This window comes from Anabas testudineus, chromosome 7 (genome assembly GCF_900324465.2).
Source record: "Anabas testudineus chromosome 7, fAnaTes1.2, whole genome shotgun sequence".
NCBI classification, from domain to species: Eukaryota; Metazoa; Chordata; class Actinopteri; order Anabantiformes; family Anabantidae; genus Anabas; species Anabas testudineus.
Genome location: NC_046616.1, coordinates 7,037,745 through 7,053,714, shown reverse-complemented (window position 1 = coordinate 7,053,714; position 15,970 = coordinate 7,037,745). Strand labels below are relative to the sequence as shown.

Below are 15,970 nucleotides of genomic sequence, written 5' to 3'. Positions count from 1 at the left end.
TAACGTGAAAATGTCAAACACTAAAAAAGTGAAAGGTAACGGTGTCAAATCAGACTGTTACCTCTAAACTGCAAAGTCATTTGAAGTTGGTTTATAATTTCTTGTGCATTTGTAACTTTAGTCATTGTCTTGGATAATTATCCAGGTGATTATTATCTAAGGAAATTAGATGATTAATCACTTTAAGAATGCCTTCAAGCATCATTGCAGTTTATTAAAATTTGGCTTTTATTTCATTAAGTCTGGCTGAGAGTTGTCACAGTGTTCAAATATCTCAGCAATTACCTTTTTTATAAGCCTTTGACAATCAGTAGAAGCGATACAGTGTGAAAACATGATTTTTTAATATATCTCCAATGAACAACCAACCATTTTAAAAAAAATATTTGATTTGATATGGATACTTATACAGTCAGCTGAGACTTTTTTTTTTTTTGGCCATTTTTGGCTTTTGGTAGCTGTTCAAGTAATCAACTCAAGTGATTCCTTTTAACACTTGTGTGTTTGTTTATTATTCACATTTTTCTTTGGTTTTAATTAGCACTCCAGAAAAACAATAATTTACACTGCAGTCAAGATTGAATTAAGCCCAAGCAGGAACCTTGTTAACAATGGACTGTTTGCTATATTCCTAATATGACTGTAAAGTCGTTACTGTATTAGTTGAAATCTTCAATGCATATGTGTTCTTGTGTTGCCCTCTAAGGAGTATAACAGTGTTCATAGATGGTTCTGTGCTACCAATGGGAGGCACCAAAGACATAACAGGTTAAATATACATTTCTATTTAACATTTTGTTGGAACACTTGTAGTTCATAATAGGGAATTATACTGTGGACTACTTCAGCTAGGTGAATCACTTGCATCACCACAAGATGCTGATACAACAACAAACTTAACCCTGTTTAATTCTGGTTTACTTTCCCTCTTGGTTTGTTTGGGCAGGTGTGAACAGAGCAACCAGATGTAAAACAACCACACTGAAACTCTTTTTTGGATATAATCTTGGTTTGATCCCTCTGGAGTCATTTGATTTTGGGTTTCCAAGATGTTTTGTTGAAGTGTATTCAAGATTCTGCTGGCAGAGTTATGTTTGGTGTGTTGCTGAGTTAATTATTGTCATACTTGCAGTTATGAGCAATGTTTCTCTCATAGTCTAGTGATTTTCACCAGTTACAGAATGGCATCTTCTTCCTGTCATTGATGTCTTGTTCCCGCCCCACATACACTTAAGCAATGAGTGGACATGACATCTGGTTTTACAAGGAAAACACACTTTATCATATTAACAGACAAAACATAATATCAGACTGTTTTTAATATAGCAGTGTCACAAAGTGTGCTGACCCCTTACTGGACGCAATCCTGGTAATTCCAGTAAAAAGTAACTTAATAAGCTCTGACAAATGGATATCATAGGAGGTTCCAACTAATTACAGTTTTGTTTGTGTGCAAATATAGTTGAGCTCAGTGAACGTAAGCCTGGCTCTAACATCATTATTAGGTCCAGGCTTGTGTTACAAGCTAATCAGGAGAAGATGGAGTCATGTTTGCTTAGGAAAGATCGATGAATGTTCTTATTTCTTGTGTCACTGTTCAGATTTCTTTGGTCAAGTCCTCTAATATTCTCTTCATCTGGAGGAGAAAATAAGAAAGAAAGAAGGAATGAGGGAGAGAAAGACACTGCTTTGAATTTCTTATTAGCTGTTTTGCCTCCTACACTCGGCATAACCTTAACAAAGTCATATAGGGACGTGGTCTTTTTTGCAAACTGCATATAGACAAGACAAATGCCAGCAAAAATCAGTCAGTAAGACAATACAAAATATTACATTTGTGAGTGTTGGTTTGAGAAAACACCAATATGCTGAGGTCTTATTACCTCTGGCCATGTGAGGAGCCCAACCAGCCGCCCTCCATCTGCGACAAACAACGTCTGGGCTCCAACTAGACTCAGTATGCTGTAGGCCTGTAAAAGCACATAGGAAACTGGATTTGAAGCAACGGACCTAAAAACTATTTACTATTTTGGGATGTATGTGCATTCACTTTATTGTCTTCTCATGAGTTAGATGAGAAGACTCTCATGTTATTAAAGTTACAATAGCTGATTTGTTTGGCCACTTGGGGGCAGAAAAGACAAGTTATGAACACAACACTGACATTTTATCACTTACTCATATGTTGAATGTTTTAGTAAATTGTTAAACTTAATCACACATTCAGCAGCTCATGGTAGGTGCATAGCTGATATAGCTGAGATTTGGAGAAATCTAGGGAAACTGTTCCCTTTACATCCAGTCTTCAAGGCTAATCGCTTCACAGCTCCAGCTTCATGTTTAATGTATAGATATGAGAGTGTTATTAACTTAACTTCTTATCAAAGTCTGTAAAAGAAAGTGAATAGGAGAAAGGTCTAATACCATGTCCCAAACCTTCTTACCTCCTGAATAGTGTTGTGAGGCGATAACAGGACAGAGATTGGGTGAATGCAGCAAACCTCATCCAGATGTTTTTCTATAGTCTAGAACAACAAAATTCATATTTGTATGCAGTTTCTATCACATGTATGCTAACAACGCTGCAGCTTTCAGTATGATTTGAAAAAAGATGATTCACAGTACAAACTGTGTGTGTGTCTTTTGGCATTGTTACAATCCTGTACTGTAAATCAGTTTTCTGATCTCATCAAGTATATTTCTATCTCTACAGTAGCTTATGCTGTAAAATGCATGTGTGCTGTGAAAAAAAATGAACATTTACGTCAGCCAGCAGCCCTGTTGGTACATTCTGCTCCCTTTTTTGGAACTGTTTTCAGTCAGTGTCGAATGGATTGAAAATACATGAGCTGCCTTTTAAACAGCACCAAACAATTCACTCCTCTACCTCTCCTGATCTCTGCAGCTACTTGTCTGAGTCTATCCAGCCTTTTACCTCATTCTTAGAGTGACGCAGGAACATCAGCAGCTCTGATCGCAGAACAAAGCCCAGTAAAATCTGCGACTCTTAAACAGAAGAGAGGAGAGAGAATCAATTTATTTTCTGTCAGTTCTATGTTGAAGAGCGTGTGCAGCTCTTTGGTACAAACATAACATTTCATCCTTTGGATTTCTGCTAAAAGGCTCAGCTGGACAACTTTTTCATGCTTGTCAGCTCCTTATTAAGCCATTTTCAACCCTGCTGAATTGCTAACTTGTAAAACTTTGAATCTTTTCATTATTTCATCCCATTTAACCAGTATGAATCTGACAGTTTCTTAATGATCATAAAGACCTCAGGCAATTATTTGACATCCTCAAATGTATTTCTTTATTTATTTTTTGTTTTTAGATTTAGACAGAACACACATCTTGGGCTACAATCCTTGACAAAAACCTGCTCACCATGTGAGTCCACCACTGGGATTTGTGTTTCCGTGCTGCTGTCGACAGCATCTTGAACCTCTGCTGGCCCAGCTGCTTTCTGAAGCTGCACTGATTTCCCTCCCAAAACCTGTCCAACTGGTGTAGAAGGAAGCCTGCGAAAAAGATGACTCACATCACTTGTGGAACAAAAAGAAGTGCAATTTAATTAAATTACTGCAGATGGTACTAATTATTTTATTGTAGCCAGCAGGTGCCACATTTAATCTGAAAACAATTGACAATTTAAATACGTCTTGTTATCAAGATTAATTCACACCAATATACCGTAATATCCATGGGGTACAAGAATGTGCACATTAGTGAATAGATCTGACATGTCCACAGAGCGAATACCAACTGCACTCCTAATGCTGATTCGGTGTGCTATATAAAATGCACTATAACTCAAACAGTACCATTCTTGCTGTGAGCACTGAAACATTTTGTTATTTCAAAAACAAGTAGTTTCAGGTGCCTGGCAGACAGAGGTGTCTGAGTCAGAGGACTACTTGAAGCCGTGGATGATGACGTCTTGATTTCTACCTAAATGTTATTATGGGTTGAAATTCAGAGTGAATGTGATGAAAAAAGACAGAGTCCTTCTTGGTGGTGCAAAAACGATATCGACAAAATGTTTTATTTCTGTCCTAATTACATGTCTGAGCATGCTCCTGTTACAATTTCCATCTAACTACAATGTGACTTTTAGCCACAATAGCAGTGAGTCAGCTCTTAATGTGTTTAATCAGAGCTTTCAATAAATAATTAGTCATAGCAGAATGCCGGCGAGGAAGAAGACTATCTCTCCAAAAAAAAAAAAAAAAGGTTTGTTGTGGTGCATTTGTACGTGTCACTTCAGTACCATCATGCCATTTAGTAAATTGTAATCATAATGCACCACAGTCAGTGATTTATTACAGAAGTATGAATGATAGCTATGCATAGAGGATCTCATTATTTACTATTACTCATTATTTTATGTTTGTATGTATGTATTCTTTACATCTGGCACTTTTTCTTACTTACTGAGGGAAAACCTTCTTCAGAGACGGCAGGTGTGGGAGCCTTTTTCCAATACTGAGGGCGTCATAGAAAGACGGGCGGTGTCGAGAGCGAGCGACGCCATTGGCCAGCAGCGTGGCAACGAGGGCAGGTACAGCATGACTGTACTGGCCAGTAACCTCTACAGCCAAGAGCGCTGGGGACAAGGTGTGTGTCACAGCCCCAGAATAAGCTGCTGCACCTTCAAGGCAGAAAACACATTGTGGGACTATTTAAGGTACTGTTGTAAACTTTTGTTCACAATCAGTATTTTGCGTATTAGTATTTTATTACAAATTGTCAAACACAATATATATATATATGCCTGGATTAACCCAGTTCCTGGTCCCTGGTTTACACAATAAAGACTTTTGGTCATTTTTGTCCACCTCTGATATGAGACTGTTAATTTCTTATATTTCTAATGTAGTTTTGTTTACAGTGAAAATCCCTAAGTCCATGTTACAGTAAAATCTAACACAACATAGTGTTTTGTGAACAAATTTATGCCTGCATTTTTCACAGTTTCAATTTCATATTATAGCTGCTTAATACATGTATTTTCTCAGCCAAGTTTACAAAGATGATCAGATATTGGTAAAATATTAGCTTGTGGCAGATTTTGTGCAATACTAGGATGCATGAATAGATATAAACAATGTGTTGGCAACACTAAATGCCATATATTAACACTATAAAGCTGTTTTGTTTTTCTACCAGCCAGTGCGTAGCCCCCAGGATTTATAGAAGTCAAAGAAAACATATGAGCTGCCCCATCTCCAACCAAACGGCCCAAAGCTGCTCCTGAAAAACCGAAACACATACATGAGATATTGATTTGAGTTTATCCTATCAGAATGCAGAGAGCTAGCATACTAAAACTTATGCCATTTAGGTCTTCCACAAAATATACCCACCGTAGACAAAGACTGGCATGAAGTATCCAGCTGGCACAGGCAAAGTGCAGGCGAGGACCAACATCCACATCTCAGAACCAACAACAGAGACACAGATCATCACATCTCTGAAACATCACAGTTCTGTCAACAGTTTTAGTAGCATGCACAGTATTGCACAGCAGATGAATCCTCAGTCTGAATGCAGGGAGATGTTTGCCCTGCTCACAAATCAGTTTTACATAAATAAATATTGAATCATGCTCATTTATATTCCATATTTGCATGTAGTAATTGGAAAAAAAATACTGTAAGAAACTCAGTGCTATTTGTCTTGAAGAGTTTCCATTCCATTTAGAGTATAAAGTCAGAATAAATATGTGGGTGATTGAAGGGACTTTGGATGAATACCAAAGACTCAGTCATTACTTGACTGGCTGCTGAGATTTTTCACTTTAAACAGCTGTAAAATATATCCTTCCGCAAGCAGCGCTGTAAGTGAGCATCAGGTTTCACAAGACATTTCATCCTCAAAGGTTAAATGGTTTTTAGCTTGCTTACTCTATTGTGAAAATGTCAATTACTGTATGTCAATTAAGGGTCACTGTGTCCCAAGGGAACAAAGGCAGTGAGTGATCCAGCCTGGTTTCTTCTTCTTGGTTATCAGAGGGCTGATGGAAATAAAAGACTCTTTATTTGCTTTTTCAGTGTTTGTACCTTCATGAGAAGAAAAAAAGTCAGAGAGAAGTAAAAAGGATTCCCAGTTGAGATCCACTCAAACCAAGGCTCAGGCTCTAGTTGCACAGAGGCATTATGCGTTTGAGAGCCCCACTGCCTGCTGTCCATTAAGGAAGTGAGGAGCTGCTTCATGGTATACTGTAGAGGAGATGACTGTCATTAGAGTCCTTTCTGGAATGCAACAAAACCTAATGTGAAGCAAAAGGCCAATGTAAAGGATAAGGCAGCATTGTTCTGTTTTATGTGTGTGCACAAACCTCATGAAATGGCAAGACAGGTTATTGTTGGTGCAGCTCTAAATACTTAGCTAAAGTCAATTTGTTCCTTCTAAAGTTGAGAAATATTAAATCTAAACATGTTTTTTATTTTTAAATAAAAATAATAATGTGTTATGCTAGTGCTTGACTTTTAAATCCATGCTAATGCCACAACATTACCGTTAACTTCTGGAGTACTACTTTTACTTGGGTAAATTATCTGAGTACTACCACTGCTAGTTTGCTTTGCTTTTTGTTTGGACTGATACGTCACATAATTATAAACGCGTAGGGTAAAAGACAAAATAATAATAGTTATTAAACAGGTTAACATGAAGTGAAAACAACATTAGTGAGTATTTACAGCATTGAGACAGAGCACAATGCAGGACTGACACTAAATAATACAAACAAAATAGCTCATGCATAGTGTAGGTACCTCCACAAAAATTACAGACTGAGCCTTTAAATGCTGCTGATTACCTTAGAAGCCATATATTGACCAGCAAAGTGGGGAAACGTCACACATGCCAGGAGGAAGGCCACCATGCCTGCATATAAACCTTTCCTGCAAAGAGGTGTTCACACATATAGGCAACATTTTAATAATGCCTGTAGTTCATCCAAACTGAAATGTAAACAGGATTTAATCCAATGTCTGCTCCATGTGACTTAAGCACAGTAAACATTAGGACTGGACCTGCTCTGCTCTTTTTCCAGTCTACTCTTTCGGGTTTAGGTTTATTGGTTTATTGTGTGTTTTAAACCACTACATATTATGTTGTGCTATATGTACTAATTTGAATTATTTCTATTTATATTAGTCATGTAGTTGCAAATATTAGCAGACTATGGTAAAACAAATTCAGAAGAGTGTAACGTGTCCTGGATTGTTCTTAATTGTTCTCCTAGGATACAGGCCCCTCTATTTGTATTGACACTCCACCTAAGCTCTGTCTCATGAGTCTGTCTTACACCACTGGTGACTCATCTCTGCATCACAATCTGGCTTTCACATTTTAGGGAATGAGCTCTCACTCTGTCGTCAGCATCTTCTTGAGGACTGAGTTTGTTTTGGTGAATTGCTGGACCGTTCGATGGAGGTATAAGTAGCAGCAGCTCACAGCGCCACACAGCAACCTGTTTGCAAACAGAAAGCAAGTGGAATCAACAGTGAGAAACGAGAGGCTTATTTTAAGCAGCAACAGACAAACGGAAGTCATTAGACTTGAGGAAGTCATGAGGAGAAGGAGGCCAGGAAATTAGTGAATAAATGAAAAATGCTAATTACAACAGGAGGATGACACATCAGTACTGGTCAAAGGCTTTTCATTGGGACTGCAGAAAAAAGATGCTGTCAAAAATAAACTTACCCCAGGAAAGCAAACAGCAAGATCTCTAATGGGTAGAAAGGTATTGCAGTGGGGAAATTAGTTTTGAAGAGCACCTGAAGAGTCTCTGTGAAGGTAAATCAAATCAGTTATTCCTCCCACAGCCTTTCACAAACTTGAAACCTTCCCTCACTTTACTGCATTGAGAGTTCATTAAAAATTTTCAGTGTTTTTGCTAATAATAAACCAAACCTGTGGTTCCTATTCACTCTCATAATTAGAAAGCTGTGAACATTACTGATACTAAACCACCAACATTCATTTAACATCGTTCAATTCTTTTTTTTTTTACATTTTAAGATACAGATGCTTTCTAGTATATGCAAAATAAAAAAATATATAAAAATGTTTTTAGATAGTGTAAATTATCTGTTGATTTCATGCACAACATGGCCAAAAGTTAATAGACACCTGAATATTCCTACTAAATATTATTGTTGAATGCAGCAATCCAAACCAGAGGCCCTATTCAGCTCCATTGCATAGTCATGTTAAAATAAAGGGCATTCCTCAAACATTGGGAGTGTACCACTGTGGCCCCTTTTCTTTAGGTCAAGGTGTCATTGACTCTATAATGAACCTTTTCCTTGTTCACAGTGAGGGAGCAAGTGCCCATTACCTTCATCTCCACTCCACATTGAGAAGAGGCGAAAGGTCAGACCCCCACAGGCAGCTGAGAGGAAGCATGGGACATATTGTCTTAAGGCGAAGTGAGAAGACATCACCTCCACACTGAACAATACACCTACAGGGCCACATGAGGGGGAGAGACAAAATAACAGCAGAAAAACATGATGACTTAGATGAAGTCATTTTGCACAAAAGTCATTCAGTGGAAAAGTGATTAAATGAAGAAGAGCTGAGAGAAAAGGATGTGCACATAAACATGATGGAGGAGCAGAGGTGTGAAGATTGCAAGAGGGAAATGGTGGTGAGGAGGTGGAAATGCATTAACCACACAAGTGTGAGAATACAAATAAAAATCATTGATTTCTAACAATGAGCCTTTCAGAACTGTCTCTCACCACTGATGGGAGCTCCAAAGCAGCTGGCTACTCCGACTCCAGCAGCTACAACCAGCATTTCTCGAGAAGCATTGTCCTAAAACAGAAATAATCTGTAATAGTTCTGGTTTCCAACTCCTGATGGCAATTTTTTAAGCTGCTAAATTCTCTTCTGAGTCCACCAGTTGGTTCCTAAATTAGTGCATCTATCATTTGGTGCTCAGCATGTGGCATACAGCAAGATTATCCAAGCTATGCAGAAAGCAGCTGTTTGCTATAATGCCAGAAATAGAGAAAAAGGAAGTGGAGTTTATAGACTAGAAAACCATAACAAAGAGCTAATGGATATAAATATCCACAAAGCTGCAGTCTGGTGATAAATCTCTCTGAGTTATTTAGTATAAGTGTCAATAGAGTAATTTGAGCCACAATAATATGCACAGTTTTCAGATAGAAATAAACCTTTCATAACATTTTTCACATATTTCACTGTGGCTTTACCCTGTGTTTGGTTTGTATAAGAGAACAGAGGTTGCTCAGATAGGCCCCCACCATGGTAGAAAGATGCACAAATGGACCCTGATGAAAAGAGACATCGTAAGAATGTAGACTACACACACTTATAAGAAAAAGCTACACATCAGGTAAAATCAGATGCTTCTCACCACTTTGCCCAGGAAAATAGTGCTGCCAGCTGCCAGTGTACAGATGAGGCCCACGTACTTGGTAAACAAGTGAGTGACAGACAAGTAATGAGGCATTTCAAAGCCAACTAGAATGGTTCTCACCTCTGGTATCCCTGAGCCTGAGGGTAAATTAAGCAAAAGATTTTTTGAAAAATCCCAAAAGTACTAAAGTAATAAAGAACTTCAAAATGAAGACACAGTAATAATCTTTGAATAATTCAATAAAGGACAAATGGGTGAAAAGGATTTTGGCTGAGACTTGAGAACAATCTGCACAAACAGACAACCTTAAATTTAAACATAACAATCTGGACTTTAGATCAATAGTTCATAAAGGTCTCAGAAATCCAAAATCCTTTGGATCACATGGCTTCTATCAAGAACCCAGAAAGGCTGCAGTGCCAATGATTTATAAGGAACTGTGGTAAATAGGAAAAATTATATTTTTACAAAGCTTTAAGTAATAGCAAATCCTAGAAAGAGTTCTTCCAAAACTTTAGTAAATTTAACCAATAGGATTAAGTTTTACAACAATATGGGGAGAAGACTTTTTAGTTTATCAGTAGGTGTTCAAGTGTTCTGAATTCAAACCATTGAGTAAAGTTATTTCTGTCTGCATGCAGAGAAGAAACGCTTTCTTGATGAACTGTATAAATATTAACAGACGGACCTGTGGAGTAGGGACAGATGTTGTGGGAGAACGTTGATCCAACAACACAGAGGCATACTGGGTAAAGAGTCCAGCAGAGGAACTGCAGCAGGCTGTTGTTGTCCAGCTTCATATAAAGCCACTGGTGAGCTGCGAGTGAAGCAAAGAAGAGGTGTTAATCACCTCTGTTCTTTCCTGTGTATGTGTACCTGTCTTTATTACATAGTGTAGATACATTGCTCAACCTTTCCTCATGTTGTTATGGAAAGGAGTTATATAGTATGCCAGTGAATGTCCTTACAACGCAACTGTTTGTGTATGTATTTATGTGTACCCTTCAGCAGCTTCAGTACACTAAAGTCCATGAGGAAGCTGAGGAAGGCCGTCAAAATGCCTAAAGCAGCGAAGCCATACCACTCCAACCCACACACTGCTCCAAAACAACACCTCAGCTTCAGCAGCCACTCTGTAACAGCAAAAACATGAATTAGCCTTTTTATATTTTCATTTGTGCCACATGTCAGGCCAAAAACGTATTACAGTGAAATGTCTGGGTTACAATTGATGCTAAGATACAGAGTTTGTAAAACAGTCAGTTAGACAACAGTATCACCACCACATTACTTCCATTGTTGTTGCAGTACATAGAAATGACACTGTTTAAATGAAGGATATGGCTTCTAACTTTCAGTGGAAACACAAGAAAAAACCTAGTAACCAAAGCCTCACAAGGTTCTTAAAAGATTAAGGTTATGAGACACCCCAGGGTTGTTCCCTTAGATGAAACAGGATAGAATACTTCAATGTTTTCCATTTGCAATATGGTCACATACAAACACTCACAGGACACAGACAGGTGTAAAAATATAACGTGGAACTGAAATTGTGCAAAAGCTTCAAAATAACAGAACCCGTATTTTGGAAAATGAATATTAATGAAACATAAATGCACTAAAAATGTAGGTGAACAATAAACTAACTTTTAATGCAATACAATATAAACATTAAATGATGTTGGATAAGGTCAGATACTGTAGGATATCACAAACCTAATTAAGAAAGCACTACTCTGATCAGCATTGATCACGTCCTAATTGTTTAATTTTTCACTGCAGTCTGACCTTTGACAATTGTGCGTGGCCGTAGGTATGGTTTCCACTCATCAGAAAGAAGCAGACTCTTAGTCTGGGATGTATTCGATTGATTTCCTCCTTCTTGCTTGTTGCTCTCTATGTCTGTTTCACTCTCACACTCCACGCTCTTCATTTTGTCTAAAAGACAGTCTCCAACAAACACTGTGAGAAAAAAGATATGAAATAATACATAACACTAAACACATGCATGCTGTTATAGCTACTGCAAAACACAAATACAGATACTCTTACCTTAGGAATGTAATATCTGCCCGTTTTGTGCAGGTGAGCTGGTAGCACAACTGACCTCTGTTATTACAGGCATTAGCATAGAGGTGACGGAGCAGTCATGGTTGAAAGGTTAGCTAATAATAACCTTTTGAAGGAACATTGGTAAGTGCCCTTCACCTGCCTGGAGTGCAGATAAGCAGTGTATGAAAAAATATTCTTAAAAAAAAAAAACTAGGAAATTGTGTATTAGACAAGTGAAAACTAATGAATCTCAACAAAAAATCAGTTAACTATCAGATATTTTTATATTTGTACATTTCCTGTAGTGCAAAGAAGTCCCTGGTTTGAAATAGCTTGGATTTAGTTTCACAAGATTTGTCAGTGGTTAGATTTGTCAGTGGTTAGTGTTATTTTTATTCAAGAGATGCTCCCTCGTTATCATAATTGCTTGTCTTGAGGGGGGAGAAACACCCACAGGCTTCTCTCCCATTTGTCCCACCATTAACCGGTGACAGTCTGCATTAAAATAACATTTTATAATGCACATAAATAACATCTGAATACAAATAATCTATTAAAACAATCCTTCATACTATGATCAGGTTAAGGAGAAAAATGTAAACACTATTAGTATGTAAATGTACAGTGAAGCAAACAATACAGAAATATTAGACATTCTCTATGCAATGAAAGTAGTGTTTTTGGTGAGATGAGGCGATATGTTAACATGAAAAACCTTTGGCATGTGGCTACCTTTTTGTCCTTTTGTCACCTACTCCTCAGGGTCCTTTTAGGACCAAGCTGTGAGGCCCAGATGCTTCAAACTGAGCAAAGATATTATATAGTTATAGAATAATTAAACAGAATCAAAGTTGTAAATTAATGTTTTTATTATGATTACTTTTCCTTCATCATTACCATGAGAGCAGCATTCAGCACGAATGACATCTTACAGCTCTGATCAATACGAGCAGATGTCACTGATGTGACCTTTTGTCGGTTATTAGCTTTTAAGACTCTAATTTGAAAAGTGCCCAAGGATCAGAAAAAGACATTCAGCACGAAAGAATAATCATGAATCCTCCTAAATGTCCGACACTGTGAAGGAAATGACTTTCTGAACTCCAGCAACCTGTTCAAGGTCAAGGTAATCATTGTTCTGCAGACACACACACAGATTTTAGTTAATGTTTATTTATTTTTATTTTCCACCTTCCACTTCCTCCCCTTTAGGCTTCCAATTAACACTCAGCTCATTTTAGAGATGGGAATTCTGAATGCTATGAGTGACACACACGCACACACAAATGCATATACACATACAGACGTGTATGTGTACACACATGCACGTCTGTATGTGTGTACACATACAGATGGATTTTCGCAGTATAATACCTTGTTTCCATGGGAACACCACACTGCGGTGACTAGAGAGCCAAACAGACACATTAGTTGTCGTTGTTTTTTTGTTGACGAGCTGAGAAGGTTTCCCCCTCAACAAGTAATTCAAGTTATGTAACAGTGTCAATGCAAAACTGAATAGAATAAATCACAAACAGTAAACATAAAGCTTTATTAGAGAAGAGTATGTAAGATGTATATATTTATTTATACTGAATTCATGTTAATTTAATTAAATTCAACTGTTAAATTAAAGGCAGAATTTTATGCACATTTAACGTAAATTAGAAAATTAAAAATTAGATTCAAATGTTTTAAAAATATCTTTAGAAAGGTCATGGAGGGCTGGTGAACAGGGTTTTGCTGTTATTCCTGAATTTCTGCATTTACATATGAAACTGACCATCACAGTCAGCAGCAGTGAGCTGACCTTCCAGCTCAGCCACAGTCTATCACTGTGGGATTTGTTCCTCTGTCTGCAACATTATATAACACACAGCAGCTGAAGCAGACACCACCCAAGCACAGTGTGTGTGTGTGTGTGTGTGTGTGTGTGCGTGTGTGTGTGTGTGTGTGTGTGTGTGTGTGTGTGTGTGTGTGTGTGTGTGTGCGTGTGTGTAGACTGATAGGAATGCACACACACACATACAGACACATATAGAGGTGACTCAATGTCACATGTGGGACAATGTGAGTTTACTGCATATGATTGATTCGCTCTCAGCGTGTTTCTTCCTCTCACTGTTGACATTCTTATAATCATTAATATATTCTTATAATCACTGTGGTTCAGACCCTACAGTTATTATTAGCAATGCTTTTTCAGTATCTCCTTCATCTTTTTTCACATTTTTGGCACCATCTGTGATGCTGAATTGTATTACATGGTAAACATAACAGTATGTGTCCTGAATAACAAACAACAAAATAACACTTCCAGTATCCATGTGTCTATCCCCATTCACTTTGACCTACATATTTCAATGCCTTAATACTGTTTATTTTCTATTTATCATTTAAATGTATCAATCATCAATAGCAATTAATCATCATTGTTAATTTAATTATAGTATTAATAATAATAGTAATTATTTCCACTAGGTTCTGTTTATTTAAATGCACTTAACTGTTGGACTAGAGGTTATGACCTGCAGTACCTTCATATGCCAGACATTTAAACCTGATTTCAACACACATTCATCTTTCACTTTAAGGCAGGCTTTGTATCTTTCTGGGGATCTTATTACTTGCATGCAGAATGAAATAGAATACAGCAAACAAACAAAAGTTAAAAACAATAATACATAATTTGTGTGTCAGCAATCACTGTTGTGACTCTGCAAACAGAGGCCTCGGTGCCCATGTTACTGACTTTTATTTACAGATAAGATAAAATAAGAAAAATGTATTTGTCCCACAATGGGGAAATTGCCTTGTTTACAACAGTAAAGTACACAGAAGATGTAACATAAAAAATATATATATATATATATATATATATATATATATATATATATTAAAAATACTAAGTAGAATAACATTATAAAGCTACAAGAACTATACATGTGTACAATATGTGTCTATGGGTACGTACAGTATATACACATCAATGGATGAATAAATAAATACCAGATAAAGTGACTACAGTATATTGCACTGGTGATGATTCACCTTAAAATACAGTATTGTATCAGTATCTACAGAATCTCTCCCTCACATAGTGAAGGTGGATCAGTCTGTCACTGGAGCTGCTCTCCAGGGCACACCCTTCTGTCCCCCACCTCCCTCACTGAGTCCAAACGACAGAGCAGTCCTGGGATTATTGTTTAACTTCATTTCATTTTATTATATTTTTTACTTTTTGAAGATTGAGACACCAGTTGAGTTTAAGTTTCCCATATACATGAAGGATGAATCAATAAACAAAGTGAGCATCACTGACATTTGATATTTGATTTCATGTTTGCAGGCTGCCACCAGCTTTGGTCTCATTGACATCAGAGGTGCAAAATGTTGCCTGGTCAATATCTAATTATGAATTAAAGGCCACTGTGAAGCAACAACATTACTGCTGGGGACGAGGTGCAGAGTAGTCGCTGGCAGAGATGTGGTGAGTTGCTGGGCTGGATTTAGACCATCAGCAGGGGGCTCTGAGCTCTATACTGATAAGGCTGGAATAACACTATAACACTGTGTGCTGTCATTTAGAAAGCTGTCTAACCTTTAAAACCTGGCTTCAAAACAGAATATTGTTTATTTCAACACCAGACTGTCTTGAATTTCAAATTCAAGATAATTACAACAGCAGATGTTAATTTGGTAAGACAGAGGTTGTAGTGCCCAATAAATAAATCAGTCATGTGATTCATGTGTCCTATACAGGTCGTTGGTAAATTATAGGTGACTCTGTTTGAATAAAGTCAAATAGTTAATGTTATAACAGACAGATACTGACAGAGTCTGTAAATTAGTTTTATGGATTAGCTGTCAGCAGCACTAACTAGAGAGGAAAGCAGTGAGTGTTTTCAAATCACGGTGGGCTGTGGTGTCCGTGCAGATATTAATAGCACCAAAGTAATGCTATGACTAAGTCCCCTACTCCCTCTGACGGCTTTGTTTTCAAGCACATTCTTTCCATCTTTGTTTTGCTCTTAACTTATTCTCTGACATAAGAGGTTTCACTTCACGTTTAAGTTCACTTTCCCGTCGTCATCCAGCTTAATGTTCTGTGTTTTGAAGGAGAGGTTAAATTCATAAACAGGTAACTCGAAGAGAGATTTTAGTTGGAACTGGAGCCTGAGAAAAAAAGAAAAATCTTGTGACAATGATTGGAGTCTGTGTCATTTAATGGCAGAACCATGTGAGAATTCAATTTCAGGACAAAGATGCGGTGCTGAATATTGAAACAGCAGAAGAAACAGGCAGATGGAGTGATGGAGTGCAGGGGGAATTAAAGAGAGGAGAGAAAAGCTATTTCAGGGATGGTGTGTGTGGAATGACAACTGCCCCCCCTCCTTCACCCCCTTTTCTTTCTCTACCTCTCTCTATCAGACCCTGCTCTCTCTCCTGCTCTTACCCTTAGGGCCCTTCAATGCCCCGAACTTTTCCAACCACAGATCCTTCTCTCAATCGCTCTGT

The 15,970-nt window shown here is 37.6% G+C and overlaps 1 protein-coding gene across 2 annotated transcripts; it reads right to left on the bottom strand.

The window, feature by feature from the left end:
* Nucleotides 1-843: 843 nt before the first annotated feature.
* Nucleotides 844-11,513, bottom strand: clcnk (chloride channel K). Of its 2 annotated transcripts, none has more exons than XM_026366940.1 (20): nt 11,453-11,513; nt 11,189-11,362; nt 10,402-10,533; nt 10,089-10,217; nt 9,398-9,537; nt 9,234-9,311; nt 8,754-8,829; nt 8,348-8,473; nt 7,711-7,795; nt 7,376-7,477; nt 6,821-6,905; nt 6,060-6,218; nt 5,364-5,433; nt 5,164-5,250; nt 4,432-4,648; nt 3,385-3,518; nt 2,936-3,006; nt 2,445-2,525; nt 1,884-1,970; nt 844-1,636 (listed from the first exon to the last, which is right to left on the bottom strand). In XM_026366940.1, the coding sequence occupies exons 2-20, from the start codon at nt 11,331-11,333 to the stop codon at nt 1,598-1,600; spliced, it is 2,043 nt and encodes a 680-aa protein (XP_026222725.1). In that variant the 5' UTR covers nt 11,334-11,362; nt 11,453-11,513; the 3' UTR covers nt 844-1,597. The 2 variants fall into 2 exon arrangements, with proteins under 2 accessions (XP_026222725.1, XP_026222726.1); XM_026366941.1 differs by having other exon boundaries at nt 5,164-5,244.
* Between the last annotated feature and the right edge of the window lie 4,457 nt (nt 11,514-15,970).

Bases quoted from the DNA above. Each gene is read 5' to 3' on its own strand.
- clcnk (XM_026366940.1), bottom strand. From the start codon at position 11,333: ATGAAGAGCGTGGAGTGTGAGAGTGAAACAGACATAGAGAGCAACAAG. The intron at 3,519-4,431 runs GTAAGTAAGAAA...TCTTTTTCGCAG, and splicing joins CTGAAGAAGGTTTTCCCTCA to GCTTCCTTCTACACCAGTTG. The intron at 2,526-2,935 runs GTAAAAGGCTGG...TTGTTGTTCTAG, and splicing joins TGCGTCACTCTAAGAATGAG to ACTATAGAAAAACATCTGGA.